Genomic DNA, 17,270 nt, shown 5'->3' on the forward strand with positions numbered 1-17,270 from the left:
TCGCCCCTGCCACTGCGATCCCACGTGGTGCCACCCCCTTCCAATGACCCTTCCAGCTCCCGCATTTTCCCGCCTCCCAGCTGTCCAGCCCCCCACAGCACTACCTAATGGCACTACCTAATGGCGGCCACTGGGTGGCCATGCCAAAGGTGCGCCAAAGGAACGCCCATCTGTGTCCACCACTACAACGCAAGCACCATCCTCGCCCTCGACTCTAGACACCAAACCACCTGCCACCTAGCATCACCAAAGGAGATCCATGGACCCTTCGCCTGCCAGAACTGCAACCACGCCTTCACCCACACCAACACGCCTGCTCCTCTCTCCACCCGGTCAATCAACAGCTCACTCAACTGGCTCAACTGCATACTCCTCAACATGTGATCCCTCCACAAACACGCCACAGAAATCTGGGACCTCCTCAATGCTACCTCTACCGATATTGCCTTCTTCACTGAAAACTGGACCAACCCCAGTTCTGGACTGGACATCGTGATCGCCATCCCCGATGGCTACAAAATCACCCGCAAGGACTGTGCCAACCGACCAGGAAGAGGCATTGCCATCGTCCACAAGAACACCCTCAGACTGACCACGCACTTAACCTACTCAACGATATCCATGAAACGCCTCCACTTCCAGATCCAGACCAACCCCAAGACCTCCTTCTGCGGCACCCTTATCTACAGGCCCCTTAGCCCCGCCCGTCATTCACAGATGCCATCATAGACCTCATCGCACCCCAGGCTCTCACATGCACCGAGTACATCCTACTCGGGGACCTCAAGTTCTAGCTAGACAACGCCAGTGACCAGAACACTGCCACCCTATGGAGAACCTCGCCAATATCGGACTCAAGCAGCTAGTGACCGCGCCCCACACAGCCGGACACATGCTTGACCCGGTAACATCACCTACAGCCACAACACCGAGCTACTCTGGACAGACCACCACTGCATACACATCACCTTCACCACACCCACAATACACCACCATCCTCATCGCCCCCGGTCACAGCTGGAACAAGGTCACCGAAGAACGTCCCGTCGACCCCCTGGCACAAACACCCCACCAACACCAACAGATGCTGACACTGCAGCGTGCAATCTTTACCGTTGGATCCCCAATGGCGCCGACACTCTGGCACCCCTCAAGAAGACACCAGACAAGCAACACTTCAAGTAAGCCAGTTGGTTCACTCCCACCCTCCAAGTCCAGGCGCACCTGCCGATGACTCAAGAGAGATGGAGGAACGAAAAAAAACTGAAACCCATGCCACTTTCAAATCCGCTGTCAACACACACCATCTTCTCCTCAAAACCAAAAAGAAAATAGCCCTCCAAGAGAAAATAAACGCCAACGCACACAACAGCAAAGAACACTTTACCATCATCAAGGAGTTTGCCAGGCTCAACAGCGAGACTACAGATGTACCACTCTCCAATCAAACCCCTGCTGAAGAAACCATCCGCCCACCCTACAGTCCTCAAGAACTTCAGACCCATCTCCCTCCTCTCCCTCCCAGCTAAGGTCATCAAGAAGGCCATCAATGCCCAACTCTCCCAGTTCTTCGAAAAGAACCACGTCCTGGACACTTCCCAATCAGGCTTCCGAAGCAACCACAGCACAGAAACCGCACTCCTCGCCGCTACCGACAACATCCGCTCCCACCTTGACCGGGTATAAACCGCAGCCCTCATTCTACTAGACCTCTCAGCCGCCTTCGACACCATCTCCCACCGCACCCTAATCACGAGACTCCCTGACACTGGCATCCATGACAAGGCACTGGACTGGATCCACTCCTTCCTGACCGGCCAAACACAGTAAGTCAGACTAACCCCATTCCTCTTAGACCCTACATGCATAGTGCTGCAGCGCTCCTACCTGAGCCCCACCCTCTTCAACATCTACATGGCTCTTCTCACAGCCATCGTCAGAAGCCACAGACTCAACATCGTCTCCTAAGCTGTCGACACCCAGCTGATTATCTCCCTCACCACTGAACCCACATCCGCCAGAATCAACTCTCACAACGGAATGAAGGCAGTCTCTACCTGGATGCAAGACATCTGCCTCAAGCTCAACTCGAACAATCATCGTACTCATCTTGGGACCCACCCCCTCACTGGGACGACTCCTGGTGGCCCACTGCATTAGGAACCCTTCCCACCCCTACACATCAGGCATGCAAACTAGACATCATACTGGACTCCTCGCTCTCAATGAACCGCCAAATCAACAGAGTATCCTCATCCTGTTTCCACACGTTCCACCTACTTCAAAAGGCATTCAGATGGCTTCCCACAGAATCCAGAAAGACGGTCACCCACACACTCATCACCAGTAGACTGTACTACTGCAACACATTCTACGTCAGCATTAGTTGGAAACAGCTCAGGAAACTACATAAAGTCCAAATGCTGCAGCCAGACTGTTCCTCGACATCCCCCACCACAGCCACATGACACAACACCTCCGGCAACTCCACTGGCTCCCTATCAACAAGAGACTCAACTTCCACACACCCGCCAGACAACTCTGCTCTGAACAAATGGCCCTGGCCTCCGTCCCACGGATCCACAGGACAAGAACCGGAAGAAAATCGTTCTCCTACCCAACCGCCAAGACCTGAAACACCCTGTCCCTCCACCTCAGGCAATCCGTGTGTTAACACAGTTGAGGAAGGACCTCAAGCCCTGGTTCTTTGACTAAACCTCCACACCCATATGGATCAGCAGCCCCTCCCCCAGCACCTTAAGACCTTCATGGGTGTGTAGCCAAGCTTTACAAGCCCCTGATTGATGGATTGCTTGATTAATTTGTAGCCACACCATTGGAAATTACTAGCCATGATCACCTCAGTGCACCAGGCAGAAGTAATGTAAAAAAGGCTTTGTCTGTTTGGACTGCCTTTACATAGGTTATACATAATAGCTTATAGCTTGAATCCCACTGGCACCAAGGTATTACTATAGCCAACTTAAAATAATATTTTCAGAATTCAACCATTTTTCCCCAAACATCAGCTTATGAGTTCTGAAAATACTCTTAATTTTGGTTTTGAATTCAAACTTTTCAATGTTGTTCTACATATATTAATTCAGCCAAGCAAAAGCGTGTCCTTTGGTGGACTGGGCTGGACACATCAGAGCTACTGACAGGTAGCTGGAGTGCTAACAGTAGCTCGCTAACTTCTCATTGGAGAAGCCTGATCCAGTGGTATCTCAGTACAAAGCAGACCGTAGCCCTTCTGGAAGCTATTGGGAAATTATGAATGGGGAAGCCTGATTGACCCCTTCCCAAGAGTAGTGAAGTCTTAGTCTCCAAAGCAATATCCCCCTCTTGGCCCCAGTGTGCAGTGCCACACTTGCATGATACTTTTTTGACCCTCTTGTCTGTCAGTGTGATCCCGGCTACACTTGAAGTTGCTGTAAGAGATCAAGGGCAGCACTGCTTTGTTGGTATGCATTCACACACAGCCACTCAAATAGTGATCACCTGCATACTGCCCTGGCCTAGCTTCTTTGCACAGTCTTCTTTGAGTGCATGTGTGCCTGACCACTCAAGTGATAGTCCGCAAACCCAGTACCAGTCATGGGAGGCTGCACTCAGGTTGCCAGGTGGCGCTGCTCTTGATCCTGTGGATCCCTTCTTCACTGCATAGTTTCCAGGCCTATATACCAGCCCTCTATATTAAAAAGGGTTGAAGCCGACCACAGATAGCAACGGGGATGACACATTATTATTCAATCTCTTCTCTGACAGTTGTTGGCACAGCAGTTCCTCTGGAACTCATGTTTGTCAATGGCGACTGCAGAATAGAGTCATGATTATTTTACTTCCTCACACCACTAGGCATTTTTATTTTTATTGGGAAAACTCATGAAGCATGCAGCTGTTTTTTGGAGTGCCCCACAGTCACAGGTTCCTACACATCAGCAAGACTGCAGCAATACCCAGGTCTTCCACACCTCAGCCTCTGACTAAATGATGCCAGTCTTCCATGATCTGCTGTTTCACTTTGTTACACCTCACCCCCTTCACCATCCCCCCTTCGCTGGATAGTGTCTTTCTCATTCAGGGATACCTCCAATGCACCACCTAAGCAGTAATTCAACTCCTTCCTGAAAAACAGGGCCCATACAGCTTCTTCTGGTGACTTGTAGAGCTGCCAGGTTTCTGGTTCCGAACCCGATAGAAGGGAGTTGGTTAAAAAACATCCAACCCTGGTAAACAGCATGTCTTTATGGACTCAGTTTATTTCACGAGTCAAGCTCTGGGACCATTTTTCAGCACTTTGCTTATTTCTTCCAGATTGATTCTGCCACAATCTTTGTCCTATGGTGTCAGCAGGAAGATGAGGTGGAATTAGGAGTCACCTGCCAGGGAAAACCCAAAACAAGGCTGCAAAAGAAGAAGAAACTAGCTCATATAAATACCTGTTTGTCTGTTGGTGGTAGCCCTTCCAGAGAACAATAGAAATGGAAAGTTCAGAGGGCTTTGCCTAAACTTCAAAGGATTCCCCCTCTGTCTCCTCTCCTCCACTTCCTAGACTCTGGCCCACTGTAAAGGATCTCTGGAATGTTCTGGAGGAGCTAACAATTTGTATTGCTGTCTGTGACTCTCTCTAACCACCACTTGAGAACCATTTGGGTGCTGAAAATCAAAATGTATTTTATGTAAAACCACATCTAACAAACACACAACCACTACACAAAGACATCTCACATACACACGCATCATCCCTGTCCCACATGGATATAGCAAAGAAACTAGGTGTAGGGGACTAGCAGACCATTTAAAAATACGGGAGAGTTCAGTAGGCGACTCTCACAGGTAAGTGACAGGTAAAAATGTCCTGACTGCCACTATGTGTCTCTGCCACCATTACCAGTTGTCAGCAGCTTGATGAGCTGACAGTAGACACACTCAGTAAAAGGTGAGTGCTCACAGTGTGCACGTACAGACCAAGGAGCCCCACTCTGGGTTGCGTTCTATGTCACATAGTCTTCAGTGCACAACATGATTGTTGTATGTACTGAAGCAAAAAAATCCAAAACTCCTCAGAACTTGCAATGGTGCTAGGGGCGCATACTCTCCAGAGCTATGCCAGGGACCTTTTCTGTCCCAATATCAGTAGTGGCATAGGCCATTTACCTTCCAGTAGAAAAGAACATTAAATGTAAAATTATTTGAATGATTTATAATGCAGCAGGCGGGAGTGGCCTAGAAAGGGTTGTATGACAGAACAACACATGACTAAACAACGTGGTCTCAACCACAAGCGGGTCTTCACCACGCATGCCTTTACCACACATGGCTTTACAATTCATGTCATTGTAAAGTCATGATTGGTTAAGGCATATGTGTGGTGAGCATCAGACCCCCCTTCCCCCGCCCTGAGCCCTAAAACCCAGCCCCCAGCCCTGCACCACACCACCCCAGTCCTAAAAACTGTTCCCCCCCTGCCCTGAGCCCTAAAACCCAGTCCCCAGCGCAAAAAAACGGTCCTAATTCAAGCCCACCACCCTGAGCCCTAAAATCTGGCACCAGCCCTACTTACCAAGCTGCGTCCCGGCCCTTCCTGTTCCGCTCCCCACCCATCCGCTCAGAATATAGTGCGCTGACTTCCTTAACCACGCATATGCGTGGTTTAGCCCGCGTTGTTAATGCCGTTTCCCCCAGAAATGTGTTCCAAGCACTATTCCCCCACTGACTCTCCAGGAATTTGCTCTTGACTGAGCAATGTTTTCTTCAACCTCTTTTGAAAAGCCAGATGATGAGGTCGGCCATTAAGTGTATGTTCAGTGGGCTTATACACCCCTGCCTCTGTCCATACTGGAAGCTGAGCCCTACCTGCTCTTCCTTTGAAAGCTTACATACTGTTCATTTCCTGTGGTCTGTTCATCCTATTTTGTTTTTCTTCTGGAGTGTAGTTTGCTGAACATTGTCTCAAGCGCCATAAAGCCTAATAGTAAGCTCATGTTGTTTAAATATGATAAATTCAATGAAATACAAATAAAATAATAAATTAGACTAGGCGTAGCAGTGGCAGTGGCATGAATAAATGGTGGCAGCAATGGCCTAAGGCAAAGGTAGCTTAAATAATGAATTTTCTCTAAGCTGTTATAGAGGCCTGCTTTTGTTTCTGGGGAGGATGCTACCAAATAGAAGTATTTTTTTTATATAAATAATCATGTTCCTATTTACTGATTCATACTATAGTTGTATATTTCAGGGATGGGGGAACAACCTGTTGCCCATTTTTCTAGGCTGATTAAGGAATCTAAAAAAGCGGGTTAGGCACAGCATGTTTCCAAAAGCATCATTTGTGCAAGTCCATAACTTTTTGCAGAAACCCATACTCTGAGCTATTGATCACAAACGACATGGAAAGCTGTGGGAAACAACCTTTACAACGCAGTCATTACATCGCACTAGCTTTACAATGCAGCCGTTTCATCGCCACATCCTTTACATCTCATGTCACTACAACACAGCATTACATCGCATGTCACTACAACACACGTCATTACAACGCATGTCACTACAATGCAGGCATTACATTGCAAGTCATTACAACGCATACCATTACAACACATAGTACCCTTACACTATCCGACACTTACCCTACTGTTGCACTCACTGGAGTTAGAATAGTAATTATTACCCCTACACTATCCAACACTTACCTTAAATGCGTTGTAATGGTATGCATTGTAATGGTATAATGCGATGTAATGGAATGCTTTCTAAAATAATGCGTTGTAAAGGATGTTACGATGTAAAAACTGCATTGTAAAGGCATGCGTTGTAACTGTATGCGTTGTAACATCATAACATTCGGAAAGCTGTATATGGTGTGGATTGGGGTTCTCGCCTTCTCTTGGCCGATATCCTTGTGATACTTTGCTGATCGTGTATAGATAGTTTTGTTTTTTTAACCATTCTAGCTCCCAATTATTGGCCTGTGGACTTACGGGCGGTTGAACTGCAGCTGATTGGACGGAAACACTGTAACTGTATTTATGGCCTGGCCAATTCATCTGATCCCGTTCAACAAACAATACTATGTGCCTTGGACCAGAATGGACAAAACGGGACATGCCAGGTCAGTCTGTGTTTCTTTTTTTACCACAAGAGTGAAGCATTTGCATTATGTTCCTATATTTATGTCATCACTCAAAACTCTTCTCTACCTAAAAAGTTCAGTTTTGTAGATAATGGGCAGCACATTACTAAAAGCATCATATCAGTTATAGGCATTGCGGCTCTTGCTGGCAAGAGGTTGGCAATTCACTGCTTTGTTTTTCCTTGTGTGTGAAACCAATGTATGGATAAATAGGGAACTCTAATCACAATGACCGGTCTAACTTCTTCAGTTACATCCACATCACAGAAACAGAATGCCCACACAAGATCGAACATTCTGCTACTTCTTATGTAAAGTATTCTATGTTTTTTTCATAAATCATGCCATATGGGTGGCTTTTTGTGGAAATGGGCTGCTGGCTTTGCCCATTTCCTGGGTCTCGTGGACATGAGAAAACAGTCAACAGGGAACTGACACGATTCATTGAAGAGAACGCCGTCCTCGACCTGCCCCAATCTGGATTCTGGAGCAACCATAGCACCGAGACCACCCTACTCGCCGCCACAGGCGACATTCGCACCCTCCTGGACCAAGGCCACTCCGCAGCCCTCATCCTACTCAACCTGTCAGCGGCCTTCAACACCGTCTCACACCGCACACTTGTCGCCAGACTACACGACGCTGGCATACAAGGGACAGCCGTGGACTGGATCCGATCGTCCCTCACCGTAAGAAGCCAAATAATCAGACTAACACCCTTCCTCTCTGATCGGACAAAAATCACCTGCGGAGTCCCACAGGGATCATCTCTGAGTCCAACACTCTTCAACATCTACATGGCCCCCCTCGCAGCCATCGTCAGACAACACGGCCTCAACATTGTATCCGACGCCGACGACGCCCGGCTCATCCTCTCCCTCAACAGAGATCCTACCACTGCCAAACTCAACTTCCAGAAAGAAATGCAAGACGTCGCAGTCTGGATGACCAACAGCTGCCTGAAACTAAACGCTGAGAAGATAGAAGTCCTGGTCCTTGGAACCACCCCTTCAGTATGGGACAACACCTTGTGTCCGACCACCCTCGGAAGCCCACCTACCCCCTCAGACCACGCAAAAAACCTCGGCATCGTACTCGACTCATCTCTCACCATGAACCAACAGATCAACGCTGTCACCTCCAGCTGTTTCAACACTCTCTGCATCCTTCGCAAGACCTTCAAATGGATCACCCCTGAGTCAAGAAAGACAGTCACCCACCCACTCATCTCAAGCAGACTGGACTAGGGAAATGCACTCTATGCCGGCATCAACAAGTCCCTACTCTGCAAACTCCGGACAATACAGAACACCGCCGGCAGATTCGTCCTCTGCATCCCCCAGCACAAACACATCAGCCAACACTTACGAAGACTCCACTGGCTCCCTGTGGAGAGAAGAGTCACCTTCAAAATCCTCACCCACGCCTACAAATGCCTACACAACATCAGACTCAAATACCTCAATGACAGAATCAACTTCCACGTACCCAAAAGAAGCCTCCGATCTTCCAACTTCTCCCTAGCCAAAACCACACACATCCACAGAGCCAGAGCAGGTAGACGATCATATTCTCTCACATCGCAGCAAAGACCTGGAACGAGCTACCGGCAGGCATCAGATGCGCCCCCTCCCTGAACACTTTCAGGAAGACTCTCAAGACCTGGCTCTTTGGCTAAACAGACCTGCGGACCCCCCGCCCCTCCCCCCTCAGCACCTTGAGACCCTCCCGGGTGAGTAGCGAGCTTACAATTCCCCTGATTGATTGATTTGATTGAGAAAAAGCTTGAATTTCCTAGGCCCCTCTACCTGCAGAAGAGATTGGAGAGATTACCAAATGAATCACATCTACAAAAAGCACTAGGCACTTATAGATTTTGTTGAGCTTTCTGTAAATAATGTTCAATAACATAAATATAATCTATCATTGAAGTCTTCATATACTTCCTGGAATTGAGGAGAGTCATGACAGTCAAGTCAAATCAAAATAATTCAGTCATATTAGGGGCGTGGCTTGAAGCGTCAAGATGGCGGTCGCACGCTAAGACTGCTTCGGACCCCTCCGTCATCCGCTCCAGAATCCGCCACCATCGGCAATCAGGCACCCTATTAACTGGCCGCCTGCATCATACTACAACTCGTGCGGACCATCAGAGGCACAATATTGTAAATTCAGGCACTGTGGCCTGCCCTGCACCCGGGTCCCCCGGCTGCGACGATCGTAAAATGGCGACACTCACTCACCGCTCGTCGATGCTGTAGACCACACCTGGACTGACGCGGGGGCTGGCGAGGAGAGTGTCCCTGCTGCGGATTGGGCCCCCCCATGTGGTAGCCCGTGCGGGACAAATACCAGGTGTGGACCGTGGGACCATTCGGCCCTGCATGCCAAGTGAGAAGAGCCCTGAGGTGTGGCCTGAGCAGGGCCTCCCTTACCCTGACTGCGCCTCTGAAGCTGAGACACGAGCCTCGGCTCTGGAGACCTGTGTGGGGTTCAGACCGCGAGTGCACTGCAATCCCATGAGCCCACCAACGCAAGCGGAGCACCAGCTTCCCGAGTCTCCTGCGGCCTGGTGAGTCTGTGGGCTGCAGTGCATGGGAAGAACCAGGCCTGCCCCTGAACTTATCCTTCTGGCCTGAAGCAGCTGCAGTCCCAGCGATCTGCATCTGGGCGGTCCCGCAGCGGGGAGTCTTGACCAGGGTGGTTCGCCTGCTGCCACCGGGCAGCGGGAGTCTTGGGAGAGGCTTCCCACGTCCCATGACAGCGGAAGCCCCAGCGCGCTATGAATTGTCCCTTTGCCCTGCGACTTGGAGACCTATCAGCCCGAGGTGTGCGCTGCTTATCACCCAGGGTCCCAGGGTCCCTGGGCCTGGACCCTCCACGTGCCTGAAAGTATCTACTGTGTGTCCCACCCCGCTGCTATTGGAGGCTCGCCGACACGGGGCGAAGCCTAGGTTCTGGACCTCAACCTCCCGGTGCAAGGTGAACTGCCAACTGGTCCCCCTGGGAGGCCTGGGCCTGTGCCGGCTGTGCTTGACGAGCAGGTGAGGCAGAGGGTTCGGCTGCCACTTCGGGCAGCATGGGGCTCACAAGTTGGTTCCCGCCTACTGATCCGGTGGGTGAAGAGTAGTCTGATGAGATCTGTCGACCCACCAGCATTCAAAGAACACCCGGTCCTTGGACCTCCCACGACCTGGTGAGTGTTGGTGACAGCGACATGCAGGGGTGACTGGACAACCAAAACCCCCCCAGAACAGTCTGGTGCAGCAACACTTAGCCATCTATGTGAAGAGAGGTTGACTGCAAAATCGCGCAGTGGTGGGAGCAGATCCGCACCGGCCGTGGGTGGACCGCAGGGGCCCAGACAGTCATCCTCCTCCCTGTGTCCACCCACCGTTCATTGCCACGAAGAGACTGATCCTTGACCGCCAGACTGGTTAATCCCTCCTGCCACACTCACGTTTTTCGAACCGAGGCACACTCTCCTCCTCTGATCACACTGGGAACGCCTGGAGGCGCTGACCCCCGGGGAGGCAAACACCGAACTGCTGCAATGGGAAGAGACCGTGGGTCGAGCCCCCCCCACAACGCAGACCAAGATGGACCAATACACGACCATGGAGTCCGGAGCGATGGGTGGGCCCACGGAGAAGAGTGCCCCCATTGTCACCGACCTCAACACCATCCTTCAAGCAATCAGTGCCTTGCAAACCTCAGTAGAGAGCAAAATTGGTGAAGTCCGAGGCGACATGGCACTCCTCCGACAGGATCTCTGCGCTGTGAAGGCCCGGATCAAAGAAATTGAGTCCCGGATCTCCACAGTAGAAGATGACGTATACCAGTTAAAAGACCAAGTTGCACGTCTGCAAACCCACACTAAAGAACTACATAGGCGAGCAGAGGACGCGGAAAACAGGTCGTGGTGCAATAATCTCCGCCTTGTGGGATTTCCGGAGGGCTCAGAACAGGGACAGATGAGCAACTTCATCGAACATTGGATAAACTCATGGATGCCCAAAGATTCCCTCTCCTCGTGGTTTGCGATTGAGCGGGCCAACCGCTCCCTGGCCCCAAGACCTCCGCCTGGAGCACCGCACAGGCCGATAATTGCTTGGATCCTCAATTTTAAGGAGAGAGTCCATCCTCGATGAAGCACGCAAGCAAAAATACCTAATGTACCAGGGTAACCCAATAATGGTCTTCCCCGACTATACACGGGAGGTCTAAACTCAAAGACAATCATTCGTTGAGGTTAAAGAGAAACTCCGTGCTTTAGACCTCCAATACAGGCTTTTCTTTCCAGCTTACCTCCGAGTGGTGTTTCAGATTAAAACCCTCTTCTTTGAGTCCCCTGAGGCAGCCTGGACATGGCTGACGGAGGAGCGCCCTCTGAGAATGAACGCCCCAGACCAGCCCCCTAAAGTCCAAACTGGAGATGCCCAAATAGGGTCACCCATGCCGGGCAGCGGCCGCATACGCTCACGCAGGGGATGGGGGACGCGTCGGGCCAGATCGGAATCACCATTGGGTCCCGGCAGCAGTGTAGGAGACACAAAATTTCTGGAGGGGACAGGGACACCCTTGCGCTTGTGTGTGCATGCATGCATGTGTGCATGCATGCATGTGTGTATGCAAGCATGTGTGTGTGTGTTTTGAGGATGCTCGCTACAAGAGTGGTGAAACACATAGGCAAAAACTGTATTTTCCCAAATCTCTTTACTTTACTTCTTCAAATCTTACTGCTGCCTTCAGGCCTGGGTCTTCAAGGCGGCAGGTAGGGTAGGGCTGGGGAAGGGCAGTATCGGACAGCAATCAACAAAGGACCTCTCTCTCTTTGTTCTCAGAAGTGCAGACTGCAGGCAGCTGTGGCAGAGTTTATAACAATTCCTGGAGGGTTGCAGTGCAACAAAAGTGTCTGGGGCGGGTGGCCTCTGTGACTATCAGAATGGTGACAGGTAACTGAACGCAGGTCACAGGTCATGTGCAGTCAGGGCCAGCCTGTAGCGTGGGAGAGCTGGGCTAGGCCTTAGGCACCAATTTCTGAGGGGCACATGGAGCTGTGTGCGTTATGGTTATGCCAACAGCAACGCCCTTCTCCTCTTGCTCCAGCCTTATCCTTGTCTCTGCCTGTTTGTTTTTGTATGGTTTGCCAATTAAAGAGGTTTTAGTACTTCATTATCACAGTGCAGTTGATATTTTTAGCACCCCTTTAGCGCTTTTCTTATCCTCCCTTCACCCTCTGACCCCTGCTGGCACACATCATCAAAACCATCATCTGCGTGGGCAGATAAGCTAAATGTGATTTAGGTGAGCTGGGGGAGTTCCTAGATGTTTGGGTTCAGGTGCCAGTCGCTGTTCATCCGTGTACTAAACAGTGAACACAAAGGAACACCCTGCTGCCTCATTCAATTAACTACCATCAGCAAGGCTGCCAGATTTTTCTCCGCTCTCAGGGAGCTATCTTAGCAAAGGCAGGCTCTGCCTGCAGGGCCATTAAAGGTAGGGCTTTCACGCACTAAAGGCCCTGTGAATCAAGGAAGGGAGATGAGAAATTCTTTTGTCTACTTGTTCCCCCCACCCTTGTCCCCTGCATCCCCCCCACTTCAAAATCTTGGGGGAATATGACCCCTGCATCCCCCACACTTCCTATGCCCATCAGTCCCAGACCGCATCCAAAAGCTCGGGAGCCTCTGTACAACTCCCACTCCCCGCGACGACCTGACTCAGGGGGCCACGCAGACCCTGGAACTGCCTCACCTAGAACCCCTCCAATTGACCTCGCGGACTCGAACCTCTCTCGGAGTCCAGCACTCCTAGCATGTTAACCCTGATCAGCTGCAGACTGCCTGAAACATAAGAGGTGGCTTATTTTCTATAGGTGTGTCTACTACAATTCTAGTTCTTCTGATTGCAACAATACAATATCCTTTATGTGAGGAGGGGTCCTCCATGAATCTCCACATCCAAGCCTTTTAGTTTGGCATTGTATTAATTGTTAGGGATGACAGATGCTTTTGTTCATTAAGTATAGGGTGGGGGGGTAGAGAAGGGAGGGGAGACCGTTGTCCCGGTTTTTCGATTTTACACCCTGTTTACCACACCAGCACTCTTCTTCAGCAATATGACACTCGCGTGCAAAGCCCATGCTGCAGAGACGTACTTGTAGCCCCATAGCTCACATATGAAACAGTGCATTCATCTCACAGGCCCTCATCTACACTTCCACCCACCATGACAGCCACACATAATGGCAGGGACCTGCTCCATATAATGTCATGGAATGTCAATGGGCTATTAGACAAAGTCAAAAGGACAGCAGTCCTGCAATACACACAGCGCCAAGTAGCTGACATACTACTACTCCAAGAAACCCACCTTGTAGGTAACAACTGCCCCTTTCTGACACAATACGGCTATGACAGAGTTTGACACTCAGGGTTTGATCGAGTGTCAAGAGGCGTAGCAATCCTCATGCGCCATAATCTTTCCTTTGTGTTTACCAAAGGCACTAACGACCCTCTAAGATGCTTTGTAGCCCTGACTGGAACTATAGGAGGCAATGCCCTCAACTTGGTTTCTATATACGCCCCGCCATCACTGCTTACTCCCATTCTCAAACGCACCGCAGACCTCATCTCCTCTCTATCCCCTGAGACGACAATAATCAGAGGTGACTTTAACGCAGTTAAGCACCCTGTCCTTTATACAGCAAACACCCTATCTGCCACAAGATCCACCCACGCTAAGCTCTTAGCAAACTGGGCAAATACCCTAGCAATCTGTGATGCCTGGAGAATCTGGCATCCCCAGAACAAACCATTCACACATACATCTGCCGCACACCATACACATGCACGACTTGACTATATTTTCATGCCTGCCCTCGACTGCCAGAAAATCAGGGACATTATCATCCTTCCTAGGGGTATATCTGACCATTCACCCATGTTCTTGAAGTGGAAGATGCCCCAGACATACTGAGGATGAATGCATGGTTCCTCATGGACAGGGAGTTTAAGAAAACTAGAGGTAAAGAACTCAAGCACTACTTTCTCACTAACCAGGACTCTGTTTCCTCCCCAGGCACTTTGTGGGAAGCGGGTAAGGCCACCATAAACGCCTTTGCCAAAGGTCAGCTTAAGCTTAAACGACTAACCCAGAACTACCAGATCACTCTCTTGAAGGCCCAGTCAACCCTCCTTGAAAACCAATTACCAGAGCAGAGAGACGACGCACAGGACATACGGCTGGCATTTTTAAGGGATGAGATCAAGCAGACCTCCATGGAGGCCGCTAGACTACTGTGGAGATCCTCTGTAGCTAGGGTGTATGGGTGGGGGGACAAAAATGAAAGGATTATTCACCGACTGGCCAAATACCCCATGGCTAATTGCATAATCCCAGAGATTAAAGATTTAGGGGCATATCCACAAGGAGCTATCGCTGAATTGCGGCACTTCATCGCAGCCAAAGTCGTGATAAATTTACCTCCCCATTCACAAGCTGGTACTAACAGCCCACAGCACCAGTTTACCAGCGATAGCATCCGCAAAAAACATCGCCACAGAGGCCCCCCGCAGCTATCGCTAATGAGATGCAGAGTGGGCGTTCCCGTGCCAAAAGCCACGACATCACACCTCAACATTCTCAACGACCAGCCAGATCTGCGATAAAAACACAAAACAGGCGATAAGGCATGCTAGCACCAGGAAATCTACACCTGCTTTGACCTGGTGTAAAGTCGGACGGCAGCCTGCACCACAAAAGGGAGAACAGCCCAGGGCCACATCAAGAGGGGCAACAGATGGCATGGAGCCACCCATCATGCATTCCAGACACCGAAGAGGGCCACAACACCCACCGCCACCACCCCCAGGACCCCCCTCACTGGCACTCCCCCGACCAAAGACATGCCACATCAGCTACACCTAAACATGTACAAAATAATCTGCCTGATGTCGCACAATCACAACTGGTGACATGCATGTGTCGATACAGAAATGAGCAGCACACATTCACTTTCAAAGCAACAAATGAAACTTTATTAAAATTAACACTGAAATGAAATGAAGACACATGGCCGCTCCCCTCGGGACAATCCGTAGGTCCCAGCCTGCAAGAAAAAAAACATGATGAGAAGGTGTGTCCTGCACACATCAAAGGACAGGGAGCGAAGGAGAGAGAGAAGAAGAGAGGGAGAGAGAGAGAGAAGAAGAGAAGGAGAGAGAGAGAGAGAGCGAAGAAGAGAGAGAGTGCCACACCTGCACACCAAGGCCACACTGCTCACCTGCTGCCACCAGTGTGTCTCCAACCACATGCATGTATGTATTGCATTTCAACAGGTCACACATCTGAGTCAGACCCGTCAGCTAAAACAGTGTTCAGATACATGACTGGCACAGGACACACACTTGCACAAGACAACATCGCCTGCCCGCCCATGCACACCCAGGCAGAGGCACCCCAATCCCTCCCGCCGCCCATCAGAGCATGCCCGCCCATGCACACCCAGGCCTCACTGCTCACCTTCCGGCAACGGCGCGTAGACAGGAGGTCCTACCACATGCCACTGCAAGTCACAAGCCTGGTGCCCACGGACATGGCACCCTCCACAACATGCAGCCACGCCCCGCAGGCAAACAGGTCTCATGTTTGGTGCTGGGTCTTGATCACTCCATGGCATCTGACATACCAGTGCACCCGGCACCGGCACAGGCTGCACACCCGCTCTGCCCAATGAGTGCCACTAACTCTGGGATCCCGGAAGCAACGTCACGGGGCGGTAGGCCCGTGCTGCCTGCTGGCTCTGGCCTACACTGCGGTCCAGCAGTGCACACAAAACCTGAGCTGACCGGACTGGCGGGACGAGGCATCATCGCAGGCTGCACACCCGCTCAGCAGCTTAAGGTGCCACTGACTCAGTGCACCCAAAATTACCGTCCTGAGGCGGGGTGCCTGTGCCGTCCGCGAGGCCTCGGATGCCACTAACCCTGTGCAACCCCAGTCTGCGCCTCATGGCGGTAGGCCCGTGCCGTCCGCCCGGCTTCGGATGCCACCAACCCTGTGCGCAACAACTCATGGGCCCTTTATGAATGAGAAGCTTGGAGCAGCCGTCACCCAGTCGTCACCGGATGTAACGTCGTCAGCCCCTTATGTTGGTGGAGGCACATGGACTGTGACGCCTGTGCCGGATGGGTGTGGTGTGTGTGAAAACCTGCCCTCATGGAGTGGCTGTGACATGCTGACAGCTAGACCAGTGAATTGCACATCACCAATCACTACCTCAATTCCACGAACTTGATTCTAAATGAGGTAGCCCCCCTTCAACTAAAGAGAGACTCCACCAAAGATTCTAAGCCCTGGTACATTGGAAAACTCAATGAGGATAGACGATCTCTCAGATCAACTGAATGCACATGGAGATCAGCTCCATCCGCCAATCACCTCAAGATACTAAGGAAGAAGAGAAATGCATATTACAGAAAGATCAAGCGCACTAAAGCAGACTTCTTCAGCCATCAACTAGACCAGGCAAAAAAGCGTCCCAAAAAACTTTGAGTTAATCAAAACTCAATCTAAGGATGCACCTCACCGTTCGCAAGATAAATCAAAACCCAATTGTGAAGAATTTGCTTCCTTCTTCACTCAAAAGACTGATAGCATTAAGAAGGAGCTTCTCAAAGATCTAATCTCACACTCTGTCTCACATATGAAAACTTCCCCATCCCTTCCAATTGCACCACACCAAATCTCATCAAAGTTCGACCTAAAAAATGACGCATCCTGGTCATTTTTTGCTACTTACAGTGAAGAATCTATTCGCAAAATACTATCTGCCCTGAATCCTGCCAGTCACGTCACTGATCCTCTCCCCGCAAACGTTGTAAAAGACTTCACCCCGCTGCTTCTACCTCTCTGGACCAAGATCATAAATAGCGCCCTACGACAAGGTTGCATCTCGGACACCCTCAAAGCCGGGCAGGTATCCCCCATTCTAAAGAAACCTACGGCCGACCCTACGGAATTAAACAACTACCGCCCTATATCCAACATTCCGACCTTGGCCAAATTATTAGAGAAATGTGTACACCTCCAGCTGATAAGACATATTGATCACTTTGACCTTCTTAACAAA

The 17,270-nt window shown here is 50.4% G+C and overlaps 1 protein-coding gene across 1 annotated transcript in view; it reads left to right on the top strand.

Moving 5' to 3' along the window:
• Nucleotides 1–17,270, top strand: part of LOC146811634 (transmembrane protease serine 9-like) — a 1,785,969-nt gene that overhangs the window by 1,136,879 nt on the left and 631,820 nt on the right. The window contains exon 12 of the mRNA XM_085618610.1: nucleotides 6,957–7,114. Within this exon, the coding sequence (XP_085474736.1) occupies nucleotides 6,957–7,114 (158 nt within the window). The remainder of the gene's footprint in view (nucleotides 1–6,956; nucleotides 7,115–17,270) is intronic.

This window comes from Triturus cristatus, chromosome 7 (assembly GCF_964204655.1).
Source record: "Triturus cristatus chromosome 7, aTriCri1.1, whole genome shotgun sequence".
NCBI classification, from domain to species: domain Eukaryota; kingdom Metazoa; phylum Chordata; class Amphibia; order Caudata; family Salamandridae; genus Triturus; species Triturus cristatus.